At 41.4% G+C, this 18,329-nt stretch overlaps 1 protein-coding gene across 3 annotated transcripts in view; it reads left to right on the top strand.

The window, feature by feature from the left end:
• Nucleotides 1-18,329, top strand: part of nin (ninein (GSK3B interacting protein)) — a 32,457-nt gene that overhangs the window by 9,954 nt on the left and 4,174 nt on the right. For 2 of the 3 annotated variants that reach the window (XM_078277547.1, XM_078277548.1), the window contains 18 exons: nucleotides 519-655; nucleotides 860-1,000; nucleotides 1,236-1,410; nucleotides 1,579-1,689; nucleotides 1,951-2,040; nucleotides 2,201-2,336; nucleotides 2,507-2,628; nucleotides 3,906-5,029; nucleotides 8,862-8,960; nucleotides 9,064-9,133; nucleotides 9,826-9,993; nucleotides 10,078-10,194; nucleotides 11,476-11,589; nucleotides 11,727-11,873; nucleotides 11,968-12,147; nucleotides 12,942-13,076; nucleotides 13,184-13,285; nucleotides 14,132-14,224. In XM_078277547.1, coding sequence (XP_078133673.1) covers nucleotides 519-655; nucleotides 860-1,000; nucleotides 1,236-1,410; nucleotides 1,579-1,689; nucleotides 1,951-2,040; nucleotides 2,201-2,336; nucleotides 2,507-2,628; nucleotides 3,906-5,029; nucleotides 8,862-8,960; nucleotides 9,064-9,133; nucleotides 9,826-9,993; nucleotides 10,078-10,194; nucleotides 11,476-11,589; nucleotides 11,727-11,873; nucleotides 11,968-12,147; nucleotides 12,942-13,076; nucleotides 13,184-13,285; nucleotides 14,132-14,224 — 3,261 coding nt within the window. Of the gene's footprint in view, nucleotides 1-518; nucleotides 656-859; nucleotides 1,001-1,235; nucleotides 1,411-1,578; nucleotides 1,690-1,950; nucleotides 2,041-2,200; nucleotides 2,337-2,506; nucleotides 2,629-3,905; nucleotides 5,030-8,861; nucleotides 8,961-9,063; nucleotides 9,134-9,825; nucleotides 9,994-10,077; nucleotides 10,195-11,475; nucleotides 11,590-11,726; nucleotides 11,874-11,967; nucleotides 12,148-12,941; nucleotides 13,077-13,183; nucleotides 13,286-14,131; nucleotides 14,225-17,948 lie in introns of all 3 variants that reach the window. The other variant, XM_078277550.1, reaches the window with a different exon arrangement.

Here is an 18,329-nt window from a genome sequence, read left to right as displayed (position 1 = left end):
CTCTTCACTACATTTCAGCATTTATATAGACTGTCTATTCATATATATATTGCATTTATAACTGATCTACATCACTAACTAGACCACAATTTGCACTAACTGTATTTTGACTCTTTACTACATCTCAGCAGTGATATAGACTGTCTGTTCATGTATATTGTGTTATTACCATATCACTTTCGCATATCCATCGACTTACTTACACCTCACTTTGCGCCGGCTTTGTAATGCCTATTTAATCTGTACTTTATGTAGCATATTGTATTCTGCATTCTTGTATTGAATGTGAAACTGTATGTTGTCTTGCACACGTATGCTTTTCTTGGCCAGGTCGCCGTTGCAAATGAGAACCTGTTCTCAACGGCCTACCTGGTTAAATAAAGGTTAAATAAAAATGGTTTACAAAACTTCAAGAGATTTTTATTTTTTTTATTATTTACTCCATGATTCAAATAAGTAAAGTATTTTCTAAAACACTTGCAAAAAAGCACCAATGTCTGTGTAAATTTGTTTCGCAGGCTTTGAATTTCAGCCTAGATGGAAAACTGAGCCTTGGGGATCTCACCATGGCACTTGAGAACGAGCTACTCGTTACTAAGAATGGGATTCACCAAGCGGCACTGGCTAGCTTCAAAGCTGAGATCAGATATCTTCTGTGAGTACGAGTCACCACTATAATACAGCTCATTCACATCTTAATACTCTTTGTTTATATTTGATGAATACTTTTTGGAATCATTTAGAACCGGTTTGTCTAAAATTTGATTTCATGAATGCATGATTTTTGTTTGCTTTTGTTCCTGTTGTCATGAGTAAATCTTTGTACAATTATTGACCCTGTTGTTTTTCTTTTTTTCAGAGAGCGTTTAGACCGAGAACTCAGGGAGAAAGAGAAAATCCAATCTGACTTGGAAAAAGCCGAGAAACTGAAAACTCAGCTCGCCACTGAGGTGGATGAGCGTCACTCTGCCATTGAGCACATGAACAACCTCAATCTCAGGTAATGTATCCCTCAGATTAAACCAGATGTCCATATTTTTACTCTTTGTTCTCAAGTTGTATCACAGCAAGGCTGTACAGAACAATTTGATTGGTTCATGTTTAATTGTGCCTTATGTTTGTCTCCTTCATCTCCTACAGCTTATATGCTTTTATGTAACATTTGGTACAGTCGGTTATTATAGTGTTCTTTGTAAGCGTCGCACCCTGTTTTCTCTGTGCCTGAATGTCTACAGGAAGCTTGAACAGAACCATAAAGAGAAGCTAGCAGCGGTACGATCAGAGCTGACCAAGGAGATGGACCAGATCCAGCAACAGGCCAGCCTACAGCGCAAGGAACTGGAGTCAGAGGTCGAGAAGATCAGGGAGGATGAATCCTTTCTCAGAGACCACCTTTCCATCTCTGTGAAGGTAACCGAAAAGACTCTCCTTGCTTTAATGGGTATTATATGGTTTATTGACACAGAAAGCACTCACTGAACCTTGACATGGCTTGACTTTTCTCACTAAATGTTATCTTCTGCTTATTAAACAAGTTAATAATTGTAAACACATGTTGTTGGTATCCTAATTTCTTAGGAAAATAGACGCCTTGAAATGGAGTTGCTGGACATCACTGAAAAACTAGTGGAGACGCAAAGCCAAAATACAAAACTCCAGACAAGTTTGGACAACGTTATGAAAGAAAAGGTACAGAGACATTTTATGGCTCTCCATAATTTCAATACCGACTTTCTCTGTTGTTGGGGTTATTGGAACATACACATACTTGTGCTCAAATTTATTTATTTATTTTATTGTGGTTTTTATTTTGCTTGCTCTTTAGTTTTTGTTGATTTTCTGTATTCTCACTCGCTCGTCTTCTATCTAGCTCTTTTTGTTTTTATATTTTTTTTATTTTATGGTTTCTTTGCAAACTATAAACTTGTAAATGCTCTTATTTTCTTTTAGTTTGGAGACTTTGACCCTGGCAGTGCAGACTTCTTACTCCAAGAGGAACGTATTAAAGAACTACGCAGCAGCTACGAAGCTCAGTGCAGGGTAATTGCATCTAAATCTCAAAACCTGCCCACCTTTTTCTTAAATGTTTCTCGTTTCGCTTGCGTGTCCCTACATGCATGTAAGAAGTGGCGACCGAAATATTGTCTTCACAGGCTTGATGTTATATACATGTTTAACTGGTAGCGCTCTCATTTGGTAGGAGCTACAGGATCGTATTGACGAGCTGCAGTCAGAGTTGCATGAGTTCCACGGTCTCGGACGAGTTCATCAGCCCTGCCACAAACCTCTCTCTGAAGAGCTGGAGAGTAAAAGCCCCGGCATGGAGTCTGATCCAGGTAATGAATACTTACACCACCACACATGCAGTCCCTGGAGAGCTAATTACAGAGCTCTAACTACATCTGTTCATGACAACAATCAGTACATACAACAGTTTGCATAAAAACAAGGAAACCTTGTGTCAAAAGTCACCAGCTTCACCAACTGGTAACGTGACTTTTTGCAGGTATTGGTTGCGAGGAGGTTCAGCCCTTCAGCATGAGCCTTGAGGCAGAGATGATGTTGGAGCAGCTGAAGGAGCAACACCTTCAGGAAATGGAGGATTTGCAAAACCAGCTGGAAAGCAAGGTTAGTGTAGTAGGTATCTTTTTATAGATCTACATGTATTTATTTATTTATTTGTCATTAAAAACTAGAGCTGGGAAGAGCAGGGAGACATATAAATGTAATATTAATCTTGTGAACTGAGACAAGATGCTTTATGGCATTTTGGTCGTTTATGTACTTTAATTGGTCTTTACCTGGTCTTGTTGGCTGCATCCCATTTCTGAACTTACTTAACTGTCGGGATGAGTGAAATGAACAATTCACTCCTGTGCCTTCAAAGGATTAGTTTGACATTTTGGGAATTACGCTAATTTCCTTCCTAGCAGCTAGCTAGTAAACTGGTTGCTGGATTTTGTTACTTTTGGACAGAGCTAGCTGTTTGCCCCTCTTTCCAGTCTTTATTCTAAGCTAAACTAAGTGGCTGCTGGCTGTAGCTTAAAGGAACACGCCAACTTATTGGGACTTTAGCTTTTTTCACCGTAACCCCCAGAGTTAGACAAGTCGATACATACCCTTCTCATCTCCGTGCGTGTTGTAACTCTGTCTGACGCCCCCAGCGCTAGCTAAGCCTAGCACAGATCCTGGAGGTAACCGGTTCCAACTAGCCTACTGCTCCCAATAAGTGACAAAATAACGCCAACGTGTTCCTGTTTACATGTTGTGATTTGTATAGTCACAGGGTGTACAAATAACAAGGTCACTATGCTTTTACTATCTAGTAATTGTTGACTCTATTACTCCAACTCTGAGCAAACTCCAGGCGAACTCTGCTCCTCACCACAGGGCTTCAGGTCCTGCTAGCAAATCACTCCACCCAAGTAGCAGAAGTAGCAGTGCTTCGGCTTTCTGAGTATGTAATGTAGTTCCCAGTATGTATACGGTTAGAAGACGGCTGTGTCTCATGTGACCTTTTTATTTGTACACGCTGTGACTGTACAAATCACAACATGTAAATAGGAACATGTTGGTGTTATTTTGTCACTTATTCCGAGCAGTAGGCTAGTTGGAGCCGGTTACCTCCAGGATCTGTGCTAGGCTTAGCTAGCGCTGGGGGCGTCAGACAGAGTTACAACACGCGCGGAGATGAGAAGGGTATGTATCGACTTGTCTAACTCTGGGGGTTACTGTGAATAAGCTAAAGTCCCAATAAGTCGGCGTGTTCCTTTTAACATTCAGCATACAGTTATGAGGGTGGAATTTATCTCCTCATCTAACTCTCAGCACGCAAATCAAAAAAGTGCATTTATTTATTAAAAGACTATTCATTTAAACCCTCAACATTCTTTACATCGTCACAGATCAATGAATTTGATAAGATGGTAGGAGAGCAGAGGGCGACCCATGAGGAACAGCTGGCTACCTTAGCCCTCCAGTACCAGCAGGAGGTCCAGGCGCTGAGGGGGGAGATGGTCGGCATTCAGAACCGGGGACAGGAGCTCCAGAACCAGCTAGAGCAGGCAGAGCTGGAGCGGACTAGTCTGGAGCAGAAGCAGGCCCAGGAGAGGGAAGCGCTGGAGAATATGCAGGAGAAGGAAGTGGGAGCTCTCAGACAGAAACTGCTGGAGGCCCACACCTGCACTGCAGACCTGGAGGAGCAGCTGAAGACCCTGGAGGCCCTGCAGACCGAGACGGATGGACATCTCATAGATGAGATGGACGAGCTGAGGAAACGACACGCTGTGGAGATTAAGAAACTGGGGGACGAGCACGCAGAGCTTTCTGAAGCCAGACTGGAAGAGGAGAGAAAGAAACTGCAGGAAGAGCAGGCTGAGTTGGAGAAGAGATTGTTAGGTGATTGGGAACGGGAGAAAGAGCTGTTGCAACAAAGCCATGAGGCCGAACTGGGGGCCAGACTAGAAGAGGCAAAGGTGAGGTTTGAGGAAGAGCGCGACAAGATTGTGCAGAGGCTGACAGAGCAGTGGCAGGAAGAGCGGGCTCAGCTGGACGAGCAGAATAATGAGACTCTGCATGTGGCGCTGGAGGAAGAGATATCGAGACTCGCCAGGGAACAAGAAGAGAAGGAGGGCAAGCTCCGGGAGCAGTGGGAGAGCGAACGAGGCCAGCTTCAGGAGCGTCAGGAGCAGGCTCTGCTCGATAGAATACTGCAGGAACGTTTGCAGGTGCAGGAGAAGTTTGAGCAGAGGGAGAAAAAGCTGAAGGAGGAGTGGGAGAGGGAGAGACTGCAACTGGAGGAGGATTACGAAGGGATGCTCCAGGACAGGCTGAATGAAGAGAAGGAGAAGCGTGAGACTGAGAAAGAGGAGGAGGAGAAGAGAGTTAAACGCTTAATGGCAGAGGAGAGGGATCGTCTAGAGGAGAGCCACAGCGAGGCCGTGAAGGATCTGACCGACAAGCACACCAGAGAGAGGGACGCTCTCAGCAGCATGTTGGACAAACTACGGGAGGACATCGCTCAGGAGAGGTGAGAGATTTGGCTTGTTTTTTTTGAGAATTGCATAGTATCAGCAGTTTTTGCAATCCTCTTTGGATTGACACCTTTACAGAGTGATCCATATTTTCAAAACCGTATAATATTAGCGCAAACAGAAAACTGGGTGTAGCTCTACTTGAAGTGTATATTTTTTAAAATAGGCCTGTTTATAAGTAGAATAAAAATTGGATAAAGAATTGAAATAAAATAAATAAAAATATTACAAAGCTACATGAAACCCAGATTTAGACAAAGGAAGGGCATTTCAGGGAACTACATGTAGTTGGAGAGGTTTTTTTTAATTATAAGTTATTTATCACTTAACACTTGCTTTGTCCTTAACATTCATCCTTTAAAATAATCTTAATCTGATAGGCATTTGTTTTCATTTGTTTTAACTTGTACTATTAAGAGTTCTAAACCGTTTTAAGCTGTAACGATCATTAAATGAACCGTGTACAGGAAGGCAACCGAGATCCGCTTCAGAATCAAGGAAATATTTGGCTTTTGAGAGATTTTTAATTCTAAGTAAGTAAAATGTATTTATACAGCGCTTATCACAGATAAAAATCACAAAGTGCTTTACTTAAAACACCCAATATGATACACATTAAAACAGAGTGCACCCTTAAAATCACAAAATGATACATAAAACATAAACTAGAAATAAAATAAAGTGCGGACAGGTTAACCAAAGGCCTGTTTAAAAAGAAGTAGGTATAGTAGGTAATTGTTTTGTATCAAAGTAAAATATGTATCAATAACACTTATAAGCTTTGCCCTTAACAATAGTCCTTTAAAATAATCTAAAGTGATTTGTTTTAACTTGTATTATTAAGAGTTCTAAACAGTTGCTGTACCAATCATTAAATTAACCGTGTACAGGAGGGAAACCGAGATCAGCTTCACCCAGAGAATCAAGGAAGTGGAAAGTCGTTTCTCAAGTGATCAGGAATCGGTCGCGGAGCGTTTACAGGCTGACGTTTTGAAACTGGAGCAGCACTACCAAAGTGAGCTGAAAGCTCTTTCTGAAAGGCACGGCGAGCAGGAGCTCAGCTGGGCGGCACAGATGCAGGAGGCCCTTGCGAACGCTGAGGATCAAAGAAGACTGATGGAGGAGGCCACGGAGCAAGAAAAAGAGAGCCTGGATCAAGAGTGGACAAAACGGCGACATGAGCTAGAAAGTCTTCATCAAGAGGAAATGGAAGAACTTGTGCTGAAGAACCAGCAACTGCAAAACGAGCTGGACGACTTTATCAGTGTGGCTCAGACTAAAGAGATAGCGCTGAGCAGGCAGCTGAATGACCTCCATAACCGGCTCCAAGGAAGCCTGGAAACCAAAGATGAGCTTCTTGCTCAGTCTGAGAAGAAAGTGCTGGAGACTGAGCTCCTGTTAAATCAAACGGTGGCAGATTTTAAACGGGAGAGGGAAGAGCTTCTGTGCAGCCAGTCAGAGCTTGAGGCAAAATACACCGAGATGCTTTCCATCTCTGAGAGGCAGATTACTGAGAGGATTGAACTGTTAACTGAGCGCGATGATTTCAAGATGAAGATCGAGGAGCTGGAGACGCTGCTGAGACAGGCAGCGGTGGACTTTGAGCTTGAGAGAAGGGAGCTACAGGAACATGCATCCATCCTTGTGGAAACATTGACAGATAATCGAGCGAATGACAGAGAAGAGCTTATAGCCGAAAGAGATGCGCTTAAGATCCGAATAAAAGAGCTAGAGAAGGAATTGAATCATGTTTTGTCTTCTGCCGAAAAGGCTAAGGAAGAAGAAATGAAAGAATCAAATGATAAAAACACTTTAATGGAGGAACAATCCATATCTTTCTCTGATGAAGAACAGGAAACGTGTTTGGCACCACCTGAAATCTTTCTCAATGATGCTATTCTTGGCTATTCCTCTAATCAGGAAGAGTTTAGTTTGTCACCATTTTTGGTTGAACAAGATGTTAATGTAGAGACTTTAACGGAGGCCCCTGATGCAGTGGATGGAGGTCCTGAAAATATCAAAAATGTTGATAAAGAATATGATGAAAACATCCCTGCTACCGGTGATGATCAAGGAGACCACATGGAGGAAGTAAATGAAGTTGTTGCTGTTCCAGAAGATGACCAAATTGGAGATTCAAGCCCTGAGAAAGTTGAGGGAGACCCAGAATTAGGCTGTTGTTCTGTAGAAATTGCACATGAAGACCCTGAAGTGACGTCCTGTGGCGTCCACTACCCAGATTCCCCAGTTCCAGATGGAGATAATTCAACTGTTGAATCCAAAAACGGAGCCGTTTACCCAGAGATGCGGTGTGAGGCGGCCTCATCCCCTGAGTCTTCAGAAGTAGTAGATGCCGAGGAAGTCGCAACAGAGTGTGAGAATAAAGTAGCTCTTGAATCATGTGAGGAGGCGAACAAACCTCAAGATGTACAAACTTTGGAACATGAAAGCACTTACCATGAAGATGAGCCATGTCATGGGACTGTGGTTAATCCCTCAGTGCTGGAGGACACAGGTGACCCATATGAATGGCCTCTGGTGGATGCTGAGGTTGGGTGTTTACCAAATGACTCTCACGACCGTAGACAGGAAGTTAAACTAGTTTCCGACTCAGACTCTGAACTGTTAACTGACGAAATGAAGGATGAATGCACACGTGATTATCCGGAAAGTCTGGATGAAGATGCTGATTGTGAGGAACGGGGATGTTTTCCCCCTAAACTCCAGGCTTTGTATTACGCTGCCACGGAAGAGAACATCCTCCTACATGAGAAGATTTCTCTGCTTCAGCAGAAGACCGAAATACTAGAGAATCTTCTGGCTCATAACACTGAAAAGATCAAAACTGGCAACCAGATATTGGAGGAAAACTATTACCTCAAAGTAAAAGTGCTACGTTTAATAGAGCATGTCAAAGAGCTGGAGGTAAAGGCCTTAAAGATGACAGATCTTCAGATTAGATATGAAGATTGCATGTGTGAAAACGCCAAACTGAAGGAGCAAAACGGTGAACTTGAAAAGAGAGTTTGGAGCCTTGAAAGCAGGATGAATATTTTCCATGATTTCCAAGATGAGGTGGATGAGATCAGCCGGATGAGAGGGGAGAACAGTAAACTCTCCGAGTTGTTCAGTGAATTGGAGAGGGAGGGCGAGATTCTTTCAGCCGTACACTCAGACGCCGAACGCTCAGAGAGCCCCGCGGAGGACTCTCTCCTGGATAAAGTTCCGGCAGTGACTGATTTGGAGGATAGCTGCGAGGAGTTTGAGAAGCAGAACACCAAACTGCGCAGAGCCATCACAGAGCTACAGGACGAATCACATTCATTAAATGAAACGACTCAGGCTCATAGGTAACGTGGAGAAGAACTAGGAACCCTACCCTTCGTGTCTCCTGTGGCTTCTCGTTGTCCCGTCCCGGTGGTGCTTTGATTTTTAAGAGCGCTCCTCCTTTAGTTGCCAGGCACAATGTACTGCTGTTTATTCTTCCTGTGATTAGGGTCCCAAATCCTTTTTGTGGATGCAACAGATCTTAAACACTGCTTCTTGATCCCTGTAGTTCACCCCCCCAAAAAAAGTTCAATGTGTGTAAATCGTAGAATAAGATGCTTTTTAATCAATACGTAGCAAGTGACTATTTATACATAGGGCTGGGTTAACCGGTATCGAAGTCAGGGTATTGGTATCAGTACCGGTATCGACATTTTTTGACGATACCCAGCCCTATTTATACATCATCCCAATGAATTATGAATGTACATTCTGACATATGCTTGTTGTTGTCATGGCTTGTTGGAATCTAGTTGTTCATGTAGTTTTGTCTGCCTATAGATCTGAGGCCAGTCGTCTCGCTGAAGAAAACGTCATCCTCAAGCATAAGATTGCTGCGTTGAAGGAAGAGGACTTGAAAGAGGTCCAGGAAGAGTTGATGTAAGAAACGACACATTTAATTTAAACACATTTAATAATGACCTCTGTTTATTGTGGTTTTGTCCATTCAAAACTGACATTTCCTTCTAATGTTTGATTTTAGACAAACACTGGAGCACTTAAAAAAAGGGAAGATTGCGGCTCAAAAGGCAGCGGAGATTTTCAAGAAACAGGTACTGAAGTAACTTATTACAATAAGAGTCTACAGCCACGCTAGCATCTCTGCGAGGCCGTGGTGCTCTGAGCTAAATGCTACCGTCCAGCAATGATGTGCTTACATGCTCATAAGAACAGCGATAACATGCCGATGTTATGATGATGACCACCTTAGTTTAGCATGATAGGATGCTAACAGTTGGTCACTAGCACTGAACACAAAGCACAAATCATGTTCAAATAATATGAATGTTATTACTCTTTTCATAAAACCAAAGTACTGGACGGCTTTACATTTTGACCTGATGATTGCGCCAAATGAAAAGTCACAGGATCACTAAAGTTATAACAATTCATCCTGAAGTAGACATCAATGTTTTTACCAATTGTATGACCAAACAAAACTGTCAACTTGCTGGTGGCGCTAGAGTAAAACGTCAGGGCATCACCAATGTCGTTAGGATACATCCACTGGGGACCATGAATGTCTGAACACATTTTCATAGCCATACATGATGGATGGATGGATGGATGGATGGATGGATGATTGATTGATTTTAGTCTGGACCAAAGTGGTGGACTAACTGACTGACCAGCATTGTCATCCATAAGAAAAAAAAAAAGTATTTCAAAACAATTTTGTCTCCACACAATTGATTCCTCCTTCATTCAGAAGCAGTTAATAATACATGTATTATCTCTTCTGCAGATTTCAGAGCTGCGTTTGCAGAGCCAGCAATTCGAGGATAAGAATGTGATGCTGTCAAAGAAAAATGCCCAAAATATTTCTGATATGGAGAATCTACGACAGCAGCTGGCAGAGCTGATGAAGGAGAACGAGAGGAGGGAGGTGTACGCCGCTGAAGAGAAAAACAAGGTAAACGGAGTTTTATAACAGACTGATGGTCGTGGTGGTGTTGTGATGGTAGCGGATAGTTAATTGGTGGCTGTTTTGTGTTAGCTGGCAGCTTGTGTGTCTTCTCTGGAGGCAGAGCTGACCAAAGCTCTGGAGGACACTGCACAGCTGGAGCAGAGGAATACTCAGCTGTCACTGCAGCTCTCTGACCTCAAAGAGAAGGTGAGCATCAGGCCGTGGACACTCTGATGACACAGACACAAAGCGATAAAGCATTACAACCACCTACTCTTGCCATGGAAATGACTCAAGACAATCTAAAGCCGTTTTCCGACCAAGTAGTTACAGGAACTTAGTTATAGGAAAAGTCCACTTCTAAACAGATCTACTAACTACTCTCCCCCAAAACCGTGGCACTGGCCAAGTGGCCATAGGGACTGGTGGGAGGGGTAAGGGGAGTGATGTAAGCACGGTAACGGTCTTTATAGCGTATCAAATCAGAAAACAAATACACCAAAAAAATTTATAAAGCATATTTGTCTCCCGAAGACAAACAAGTATCTCTCTCCCCCCTGGTGTGTGTGTGTGTGTGTGTGTGTGTGTGTGTGTGTGTGTGTGTGTGTGTGTGTGTGTGTGTGTGTGTGTGTGTGTGTGTGTGTGTGTGTGTGTGTGTGTGTGTGTGTGTGTGTGTGTGTGTGTGTGTGTGTGTGTGTGTGTGTGTGTGTGTGTGTGTGTGTGTGTGTGACAGCTGGCCTGCGAGTTTTGTCAAGCCTGCAGGACCCGCTTGTGGAGTTTAACTCCGAAAAGACAGTTAACCACAGGTTAAAGGATATTTAAACAAACGAACCGTCAACAGCGAAATAAAAGCCTCTTATTTACGAGAGCGGTCTGAGAGACCTCCAGCTCACAGCGAGGTCTCTGAGCATGACTGGCCGAGCGACGAGCTAGCGGCCGGGGCAGGCGCCTGCTGGCTTTCGCCTCACTTCATGGAGCTTCTCAACTCCGAAAACTTTGAAGCAAATTGTCAATTCGGCATCAATTTTCGCAATACTGCCTATATTAGAAATCTAAACAGTTGGTTTCTCACCTAAAAGTGTCAGAAGTGAATTTAGTGATGAATAAGATTGCAAAAATGTTAAAATTGTCCCGTTGTTGATCTGTCTGTACCGGAAACCCGACCCTCGTTGACCTAGGTTCATATGCTGAAAAGAGAAAAGACCCTGCCCTGAAGCAGGAGCTGAAAGAGTTACAGGAAGAGGGACTTAAAAATCCCCAAATTGGTCCAGTCGGAACATGAGAAAAAAAGGGTTCTAGGAATTTTATGTTCTAGGAACTGCAAAAATCCCTCCGGTCGGAAAGCGGCTTAAATGAATACAAGTAATATACATATTTAATGTCCCTAAGGTAACTGTAATCTGCTGTGATATTGTGGTGTGGTTCTAGCTTTAGCAGTTAACATAAAGGATTGTTTAATTACAACTGTAGTCGTCTTCTGGTTCTCAGGCAGTCAAAGTGGACTCTATGGAGAGTCAGCTCAGCCACCTGATAGAGGAGCGGATGAGCACGGATAAGGAGACTCAGGGCCTCTGCAACCAGCTAGCTAGATCTCAAGATAGAGTAAGAGTCTGCTGTAACCCACAGAACCATCTGTACCAATCAATTGCTTTTAGTATTATTTCAAAGCATTCATAGTAATTAAACAGATTTGTGAACCGTGTTACTCGGGACCAAATATATTCCTTTCTCCAATCTAGGTCAAGACAGTGGATGAAACCCTTCAGGCTGTGAGCCATCAAAGTGCTCGTCTTAAGTCAGACCTCCGTGTTTTGCAGCAGGAAAGGGATTCCCTCAAACTTGAAGTTTCAATGCTACACAAACAGCTGCAAAATGTCAACGATAAAGTGAGATTTAAAAAAGAAATTGACACCATTTTGTACATTTCTTTCTTTTTTTTTTTTCAGTAGACTTGACCTTTTACCTTTTTATTCATCACAGAACCACATTTTAGAGATGGCCTTGCACTCGAGCGGTCTCCAGAGTCAGAGCAAAAAGCTGTACAGGGATAAGATGTCTCGCCTGGTGGACCAGGAGCAGCAGCTCCTGAGGCAGGAAAACGAGAGGCTTCAGGCTGCAGTGCGCAACATCAAAGGAGACCTCATGCAGTCCAGAGAAAAGGTGAGCTGAGGACTACAGCAAACTGTAATGAACGTTAAAAATCTGCAGTCAAGATTCAAACTCCTTTTATTAATCCCACAATGGGGAAATTCACATTGTTGCAGCAGCAGGGGAGAAGGGGGGGGAGTATAAAAGACTCTAGAGCAGAGATCTTCAACAGAGGGTCCGGAACCGCTAGGGGGTCCCCAGAGTTGATGCACGGGGGCCTCCAAATTATTGTTAGTTTTTTTTTTTTATTTAAATGTCTTAACATGAATCCAACATACTATTAGCAAATATTAATCCACTGATGATAGGCTTACTGGCCTATAGGTAAGGCAGTCACTAAGGTAGCCATCCACAGATACAGTTAATCCTAAAGATTTACGGTGCCACATGTATGTGTAACATTAAGATTATTTTAATAGCTTCGTATTCTATGCATTAGAACAGTATGTGTAAAGGCTTTAGGCCGCCCTACACCCAGTTTAAGATGCAACTTCATTTTATACAATATATGTAGTAGAGGGTCCCTGATCGATCTCTCTTTCAGCTAATGGGTCCTTGTTTTAAAAAATGTTGAAGACCCCTGCTCTAGAGATAAACAAACAACAAATAAATATACTGTAAGTAAAGAGAATAAATAGTTGAATACTCAATAGATGGTTGTATTTATGCAAAGTTGTCTTTACACTATTGCAAAGACATTATTATTATTGCACAGTTATCAGTCCGGGTATGTGGGTTTTGTCATGGAAGTGTTCCATTTTCTCACTCTGTCACTGATCTGTGACTCCTTTATTTTATGTCCGCAGGTCCGTCAGCTTGATGCGACCGTGCTGTCCCTGAAGCAGCACAAACCACACAGTCAGTCCTCCCTGGTGAAGGCTTTGGAACTGGAGAACGCCTCTCTGAAGCAGGAGCTCGAGGCACAAAAGGAGCTCACCAAGGTATAAACTGCATACATCTAACCTATAACCTTTTGTTATTTCGTTTTTTTCTTAACATGCTGATTATGTGGCTGGAATTCGTATTACGTGTGCTTTGTGTGTTTCAGGGCCGCGAAGCAGGACAAGGACACACAGAGCTGGAGGGCCTTCAACAAGAAAATGAGGCACTCAGGGCCCAAATGAATCGACTGTCTACACAGCTGCTAGAGGTACCAACTTCTCTTGTTCTAGTGTTTTTTTTTCTCCTTCTTTTTAATGTATTGGTTTGTGTTATTTAAATTGGGCTTTTCTTTAATATTTAGAAAATCTCACCCATAACTGCACAAATTTAACTTTACATTCCATTTTGCACTACTTGCGTTATGTCCAACAAGTATTGTAGCGTGTTTTTGCACATTATCTTTGTCTTCTTTGCTAAGCTGCTGTAACAGTGACATTTCTATATGCCTCTCTGTCTGCCTCCTTATGTTCATTATTTCTGGCTGCAACTTTTGTACTAGAGTAACTATTTAAAATGTTAATTTCTTTTATTTGGTCTCTCATTTTGATTTTAGTTTTAGGAGTGCATAAGTAGTTTATTTTTATTTTGAGGAATTGATTAGGTTTATTTTTTTTATTTTTTCAAGTATATAATAAATAGTGTTACAATTTATAAGCCTTGATTTACATTAGCTGAAGAGGGTAGGATGAAAGAATTCATGACATCAAATAGGAATACAGGGTTTAACAGCAGCCGGCATCTGCTATGTTGTATTGCCGCCATCTTCTGGTGTAAGTAGTTACTGTGTCATTAAGAAGTCAAACAGAATAGGACAAAGTAGTATAGCAACCACAGTGAAAATGGAGGGAGTAAACCAAACACATTATTTTCCCAAACTGCGACTTTTAGTCCTAGTTTAGTCTGCCTTCAGCATACCTTTTTTTTAGGTTTATATTGGGAGAATTGAATTATAGTTGTGATTAGATCACTGTTAGATGAAATGACCTCGTACTGTATATATTTCTCTTCAGACCGTGTTGCTGTCTTCTCTTACTTATTTGTCTACTCTGTCCAGACGTTTCAGGTTCAGTTGGTCGGACTTCTGCCTCCATCACCCCACAGGATGCCCAGGGGACAACATCGTGGTGAAGATCCGGACAACATGCAGGTACAGTACAACCTGAACCTTCCCTGATAGCAGACTCGGGCAAACGCATGTATAAAAATACATAAGCTAAATGACAGCTGCTTGTCTCCATTCAACTCTAGTAGCCTCGCAAATTAAATCATCACTTACAGGATAAACACATTAATCTTTTTCAAACTACAGGATAAACACATTAAACAACATTTTTTCCTGAGTCTGCTTTCAGTTTTATATCGAGCCAAAATCCTGAACGAGCAGTTCAGTACCCGAAGGTTTAGTGCCATTGCATCATTGCACGGTTTGGTTTTACGTTCAGCTCCTGCCATTTTTCTCTCACTGTCATAACTTTTTGTCACATTATAGCCATTTGTTGTCGGAATTATCATAAATTCATCATTAATGGCTATAATATGGGAACTATGAACTACATCTCATGTTGGAAATGTATGGGACATAATGGTAGTTAAATGTAAACATACCCATAGTGTTTCTTTCACTCTCACTTTGGTGTAGAAAATGTGCCAACTAAAATAAATCGCTCAATTCAGGTGCTGAAAAATGTATTTTTTTTTATTTTTAATCTGGCCTGAAGTTCTAAGAAATGCAATACATCCCTACATTGTTCAGCATCAAAGCGAATATTAATAATACATTTGCTTTAAAAGTGTGTTATTTCTCAAACACCTGAGCTGAGTGTCATGTAGTTGTGATAATTCTCATTTTTTATTTTTATTTTTCCATTACCGTTTTGTTTGAACGCTGGGTTTGCAGTGCTCCCTGTTTTGGTGCTTGTCACAGATCCATCTGAACACCTGTCTGTCCTCACCTCCTTATGTCGTGTGTGTGTGTGTGTGTAGTGTTTACTTTTTGGGTTTGGTGTTTCATCTGTCGGGCCCTTGTGTTTCTGAACTCACTGTCTTTTATTTAATTTTCCATCTCGGGACTGAAGTAGTGATCACCTGGGTGTGGTCTATGAAGGTAAATATGGTGCAAAATGCGAGAGCTTGTAGTCTTGATGTAAGCGCTTGTAGAATACGATGTGAGATAGAAACCCTGCATCTCTGCCCGCTCTGTTTACTGAGAGCTCCAAAGTTACAAATTAGTTTAGCACTAGGGATGGCACGATACCAAACATCTAGTATTCAGTACCGATACCAACAAAAGTACACAATACTCAATACTAAAGCCGATACCACGGTGTGTGTAAAAAAAGAATAAATAAATAAATAAATAAAAAACGAAAACGTCAGTCTTCTGGACCCCACAGCCCGTTGCTTTGAAGCCTGGCATCACCACACAGCCAGCGTACGGTACCTTCATGAGTTCACCCGGAACTCCCAGACAGCAATCATGTCTACAGTAGTTAGTAGTTACGTCTGTTTCTCTCTGCCGTTGTTGTTTTTCACAAAGAACCGCGGGCTGGTTAAAGTTAACTGATGTTATAGAGGTCCGTTAAAACAAGCGCTATCAGAGCACACGTTAGGTTGTGATAGACAACGGCAGAGAGAAATAGACTCACTTGCGGTTTGGGAGTTCCAGGTGAAAGCCGCCGCCGTAGATCTACGGTAAAGCCAGAAGCTAAATGGGGTCGAGCCGTACAGGGAGATGAGGGGCTATTCGCTGTTTTTCCATGCTGGTCGGTGTTCTTCTTCAGCATTTAGTGGCAGTCTCGAACATTTTTAACATGTATAGGCGTATATACTGCCCCCGTCAGGTCCGGAAGGACTGCACACCCCGGTACCTGGAAAAATGAGTACCGCCACGTTTTCAGAATTTTGGTACCAAGTTGGTACCGAAGTATCGGTTTTCGTGACATCTCTATTTAGCACCACATGTATCGCAAGAAGTGTTGCGGAAGTCGAGGCGCGCAGATTGGCCACTCTGGGATGTGAGAGAGCACATACTGTATGTGAAGTTGCAGTAACAGATTCGAGAGGTTGTAATCACTCAGTTGTGGTTGTGAAAATATAAGTGAATGTTGTACTACACTTTTGCAGCTGTCATTATATTTATATGTAAATATCAGTCTACACATTTATGAATGTATTTTTTTTTCTTTCTGTGACTTCACATTCAGAACACGGGTGTGTGAATATTTTTTTACAAGTGCAAATTTTAACCTACAAGTTCAGATTTTTGTTCTGCAAGTTCTCACATCGTATTCTACAAGTGCTCCCATCAAGTCTACAAGCTCTCGCGTTTTGCACCATATTTACCTTCACAGGGGTCCTGGTGGCTGTTTTTCCATTTGTCATATTGCACAAACCTCCGTCTCACCCCAGCTAGATAGATGTAGTTAGTCCAAGTTTATCAGTAAATAGTGTCATCCCTTTTTAGTGTATTTTAATAGCATCTGACTTTTTGTTGTCATTTTTATCTGCAGCATGATACTACTAGTTATCACCAGGTTACCATGAATGTAGTATAATCACTGTGTACGTATACTATACATTCATGTTGTTAATATTTGTCAGTTTAGTAGATTTATTTTAATATGGTTATTTACATGACCTCATGGGATTATTCAGATTATTTATCGTATACTTACAGATATATGCATACCACATCTAACGGCAGAATCTATTGACCTCATGCACATTTTAACAGCTTACATAGTGTCCCAGGAGATATTCAACAATGGAAATGAAATAAACCCAGCCTCACATAAATACTAACCAACATAACCCGAACAAAACAAAATCTACATTTTTGAACATTTGCAAATAAAATGTAAGGATAAACATTAGAACAAAGTATAAACAACACAAATAAGCATACAGTATAAGCATCAGTTAACACATTTGTATGTCTGATTCAGTTCATGAATAGATCATATATAGTCTGTTATTCTTATAAAGTACGAGGCTTTTATCTATCATAAGTAATTGTTCTCCTAGTCAGCTTAGAAAAAGTTAGTTTAGAAAATGTATTAACAATTTCTGAAAAAGAATACTATTTTCTAAGATGGAATAAACATTAAAGGAGTACTTCAGCAATTTAGTATTGCACTTCCATAAAGGTGTGGGGGGGGGGGGACTCACAAGGGATAGATTTTTAAAAAGAAAGGTAAAAACTGAAGTAGCAGAGGCCAGGATCTCTTGACTTTTAGTCTCAATTGTATTTCCCATAATGCAACTGCTTAGTGTCTTTCAGTAGCCACAAAAATGGTGAAGTGCCCCTTTAACAATATAAATCTATGGTATACACAAATGTTATGTATAAAGTGGGATCTTAAGATTTAAAAAAAATTATGTCAGCAAGTACACTAGAACTTGGTTTTATGATGATCACCAGCTGGCAGTCACAGTTTAGTTTACTAAGTCACTGACTGGAGTAACTATGGGAGACATTTGTAACTATGGAGACCCATGCACAGTCAGTAATAAATAAATGATTGAGATATTATGAAATAAATATAAATGAATAAATGCAGACTATTTATGTAATATAGCCATTAAATTGTAAAATAATGTTAAGGTCATCTCGTGTTAATGATAAAAATGTACTATTGCAAAAAGAAGACCTTTTGAAGTAACATTTTATAATATTGAGCTGAGTTTTTTTTTTTTTTTTTATATATATATATTAGTTTCTTTCACAATTTGATGGTTATATTGTGTGAATTGAACACACGTTTCCATACAAAACCTGTGTAAAGGCGTGTTAACTGACCAGGCCTGTGAGGTATTTAGGATTAGAGGAGAGGGTAGAGCCGTGGTGAAGTGTTCCTGCCTTTTCTCTCCAGGGGCCGATGCCGGAGCAGCGGGCGGCTCACGCAGACAGCTACCGGCGGATCGGCGGATTGTAACACCAGCGTCTTTCCCTGCTCTTCACTTTAGGCTCTTTTGTTTCCTCTGAGACTGCTTCGTCTTTCCTCAGTCCTGCTCTTCCTCTGCTATGTTTGGAGCCAAAAATCTGACTGTGGCACACAATGCCATCCTTTTTGCATCCTTATAGGAGATTGTGAACCAATGTGGTGCCTGATTCAAAAGGCATGAATGTGTAATTGTATTTCCCTGCTGCTAGGTGGCAGGAAAACACAGAAAAAGCTCCTGAGGTTTTTCCCAATGGGATTTTGACTAAAATGACATTGGAATTTTTGAAAGTTTGTCAGATATGCCATATC

This window comes from Sander vitreus, chromosome 20, assembly GCF_031162955.1.
Source record: "Sander vitreus isolate 19-12246 chromosome 20, sanVit1, whole genome shotgun sequence".
In the NCBI taxonomy this organism is placed as follows: Eukaryota; Metazoa; Chordata; class Actinopteri; order Perciformes; family Percidae; genus Sander; species Sander vitreus.
This window is presented reverse-complemented; position numbering and strand designations above follow the sequence as displayed.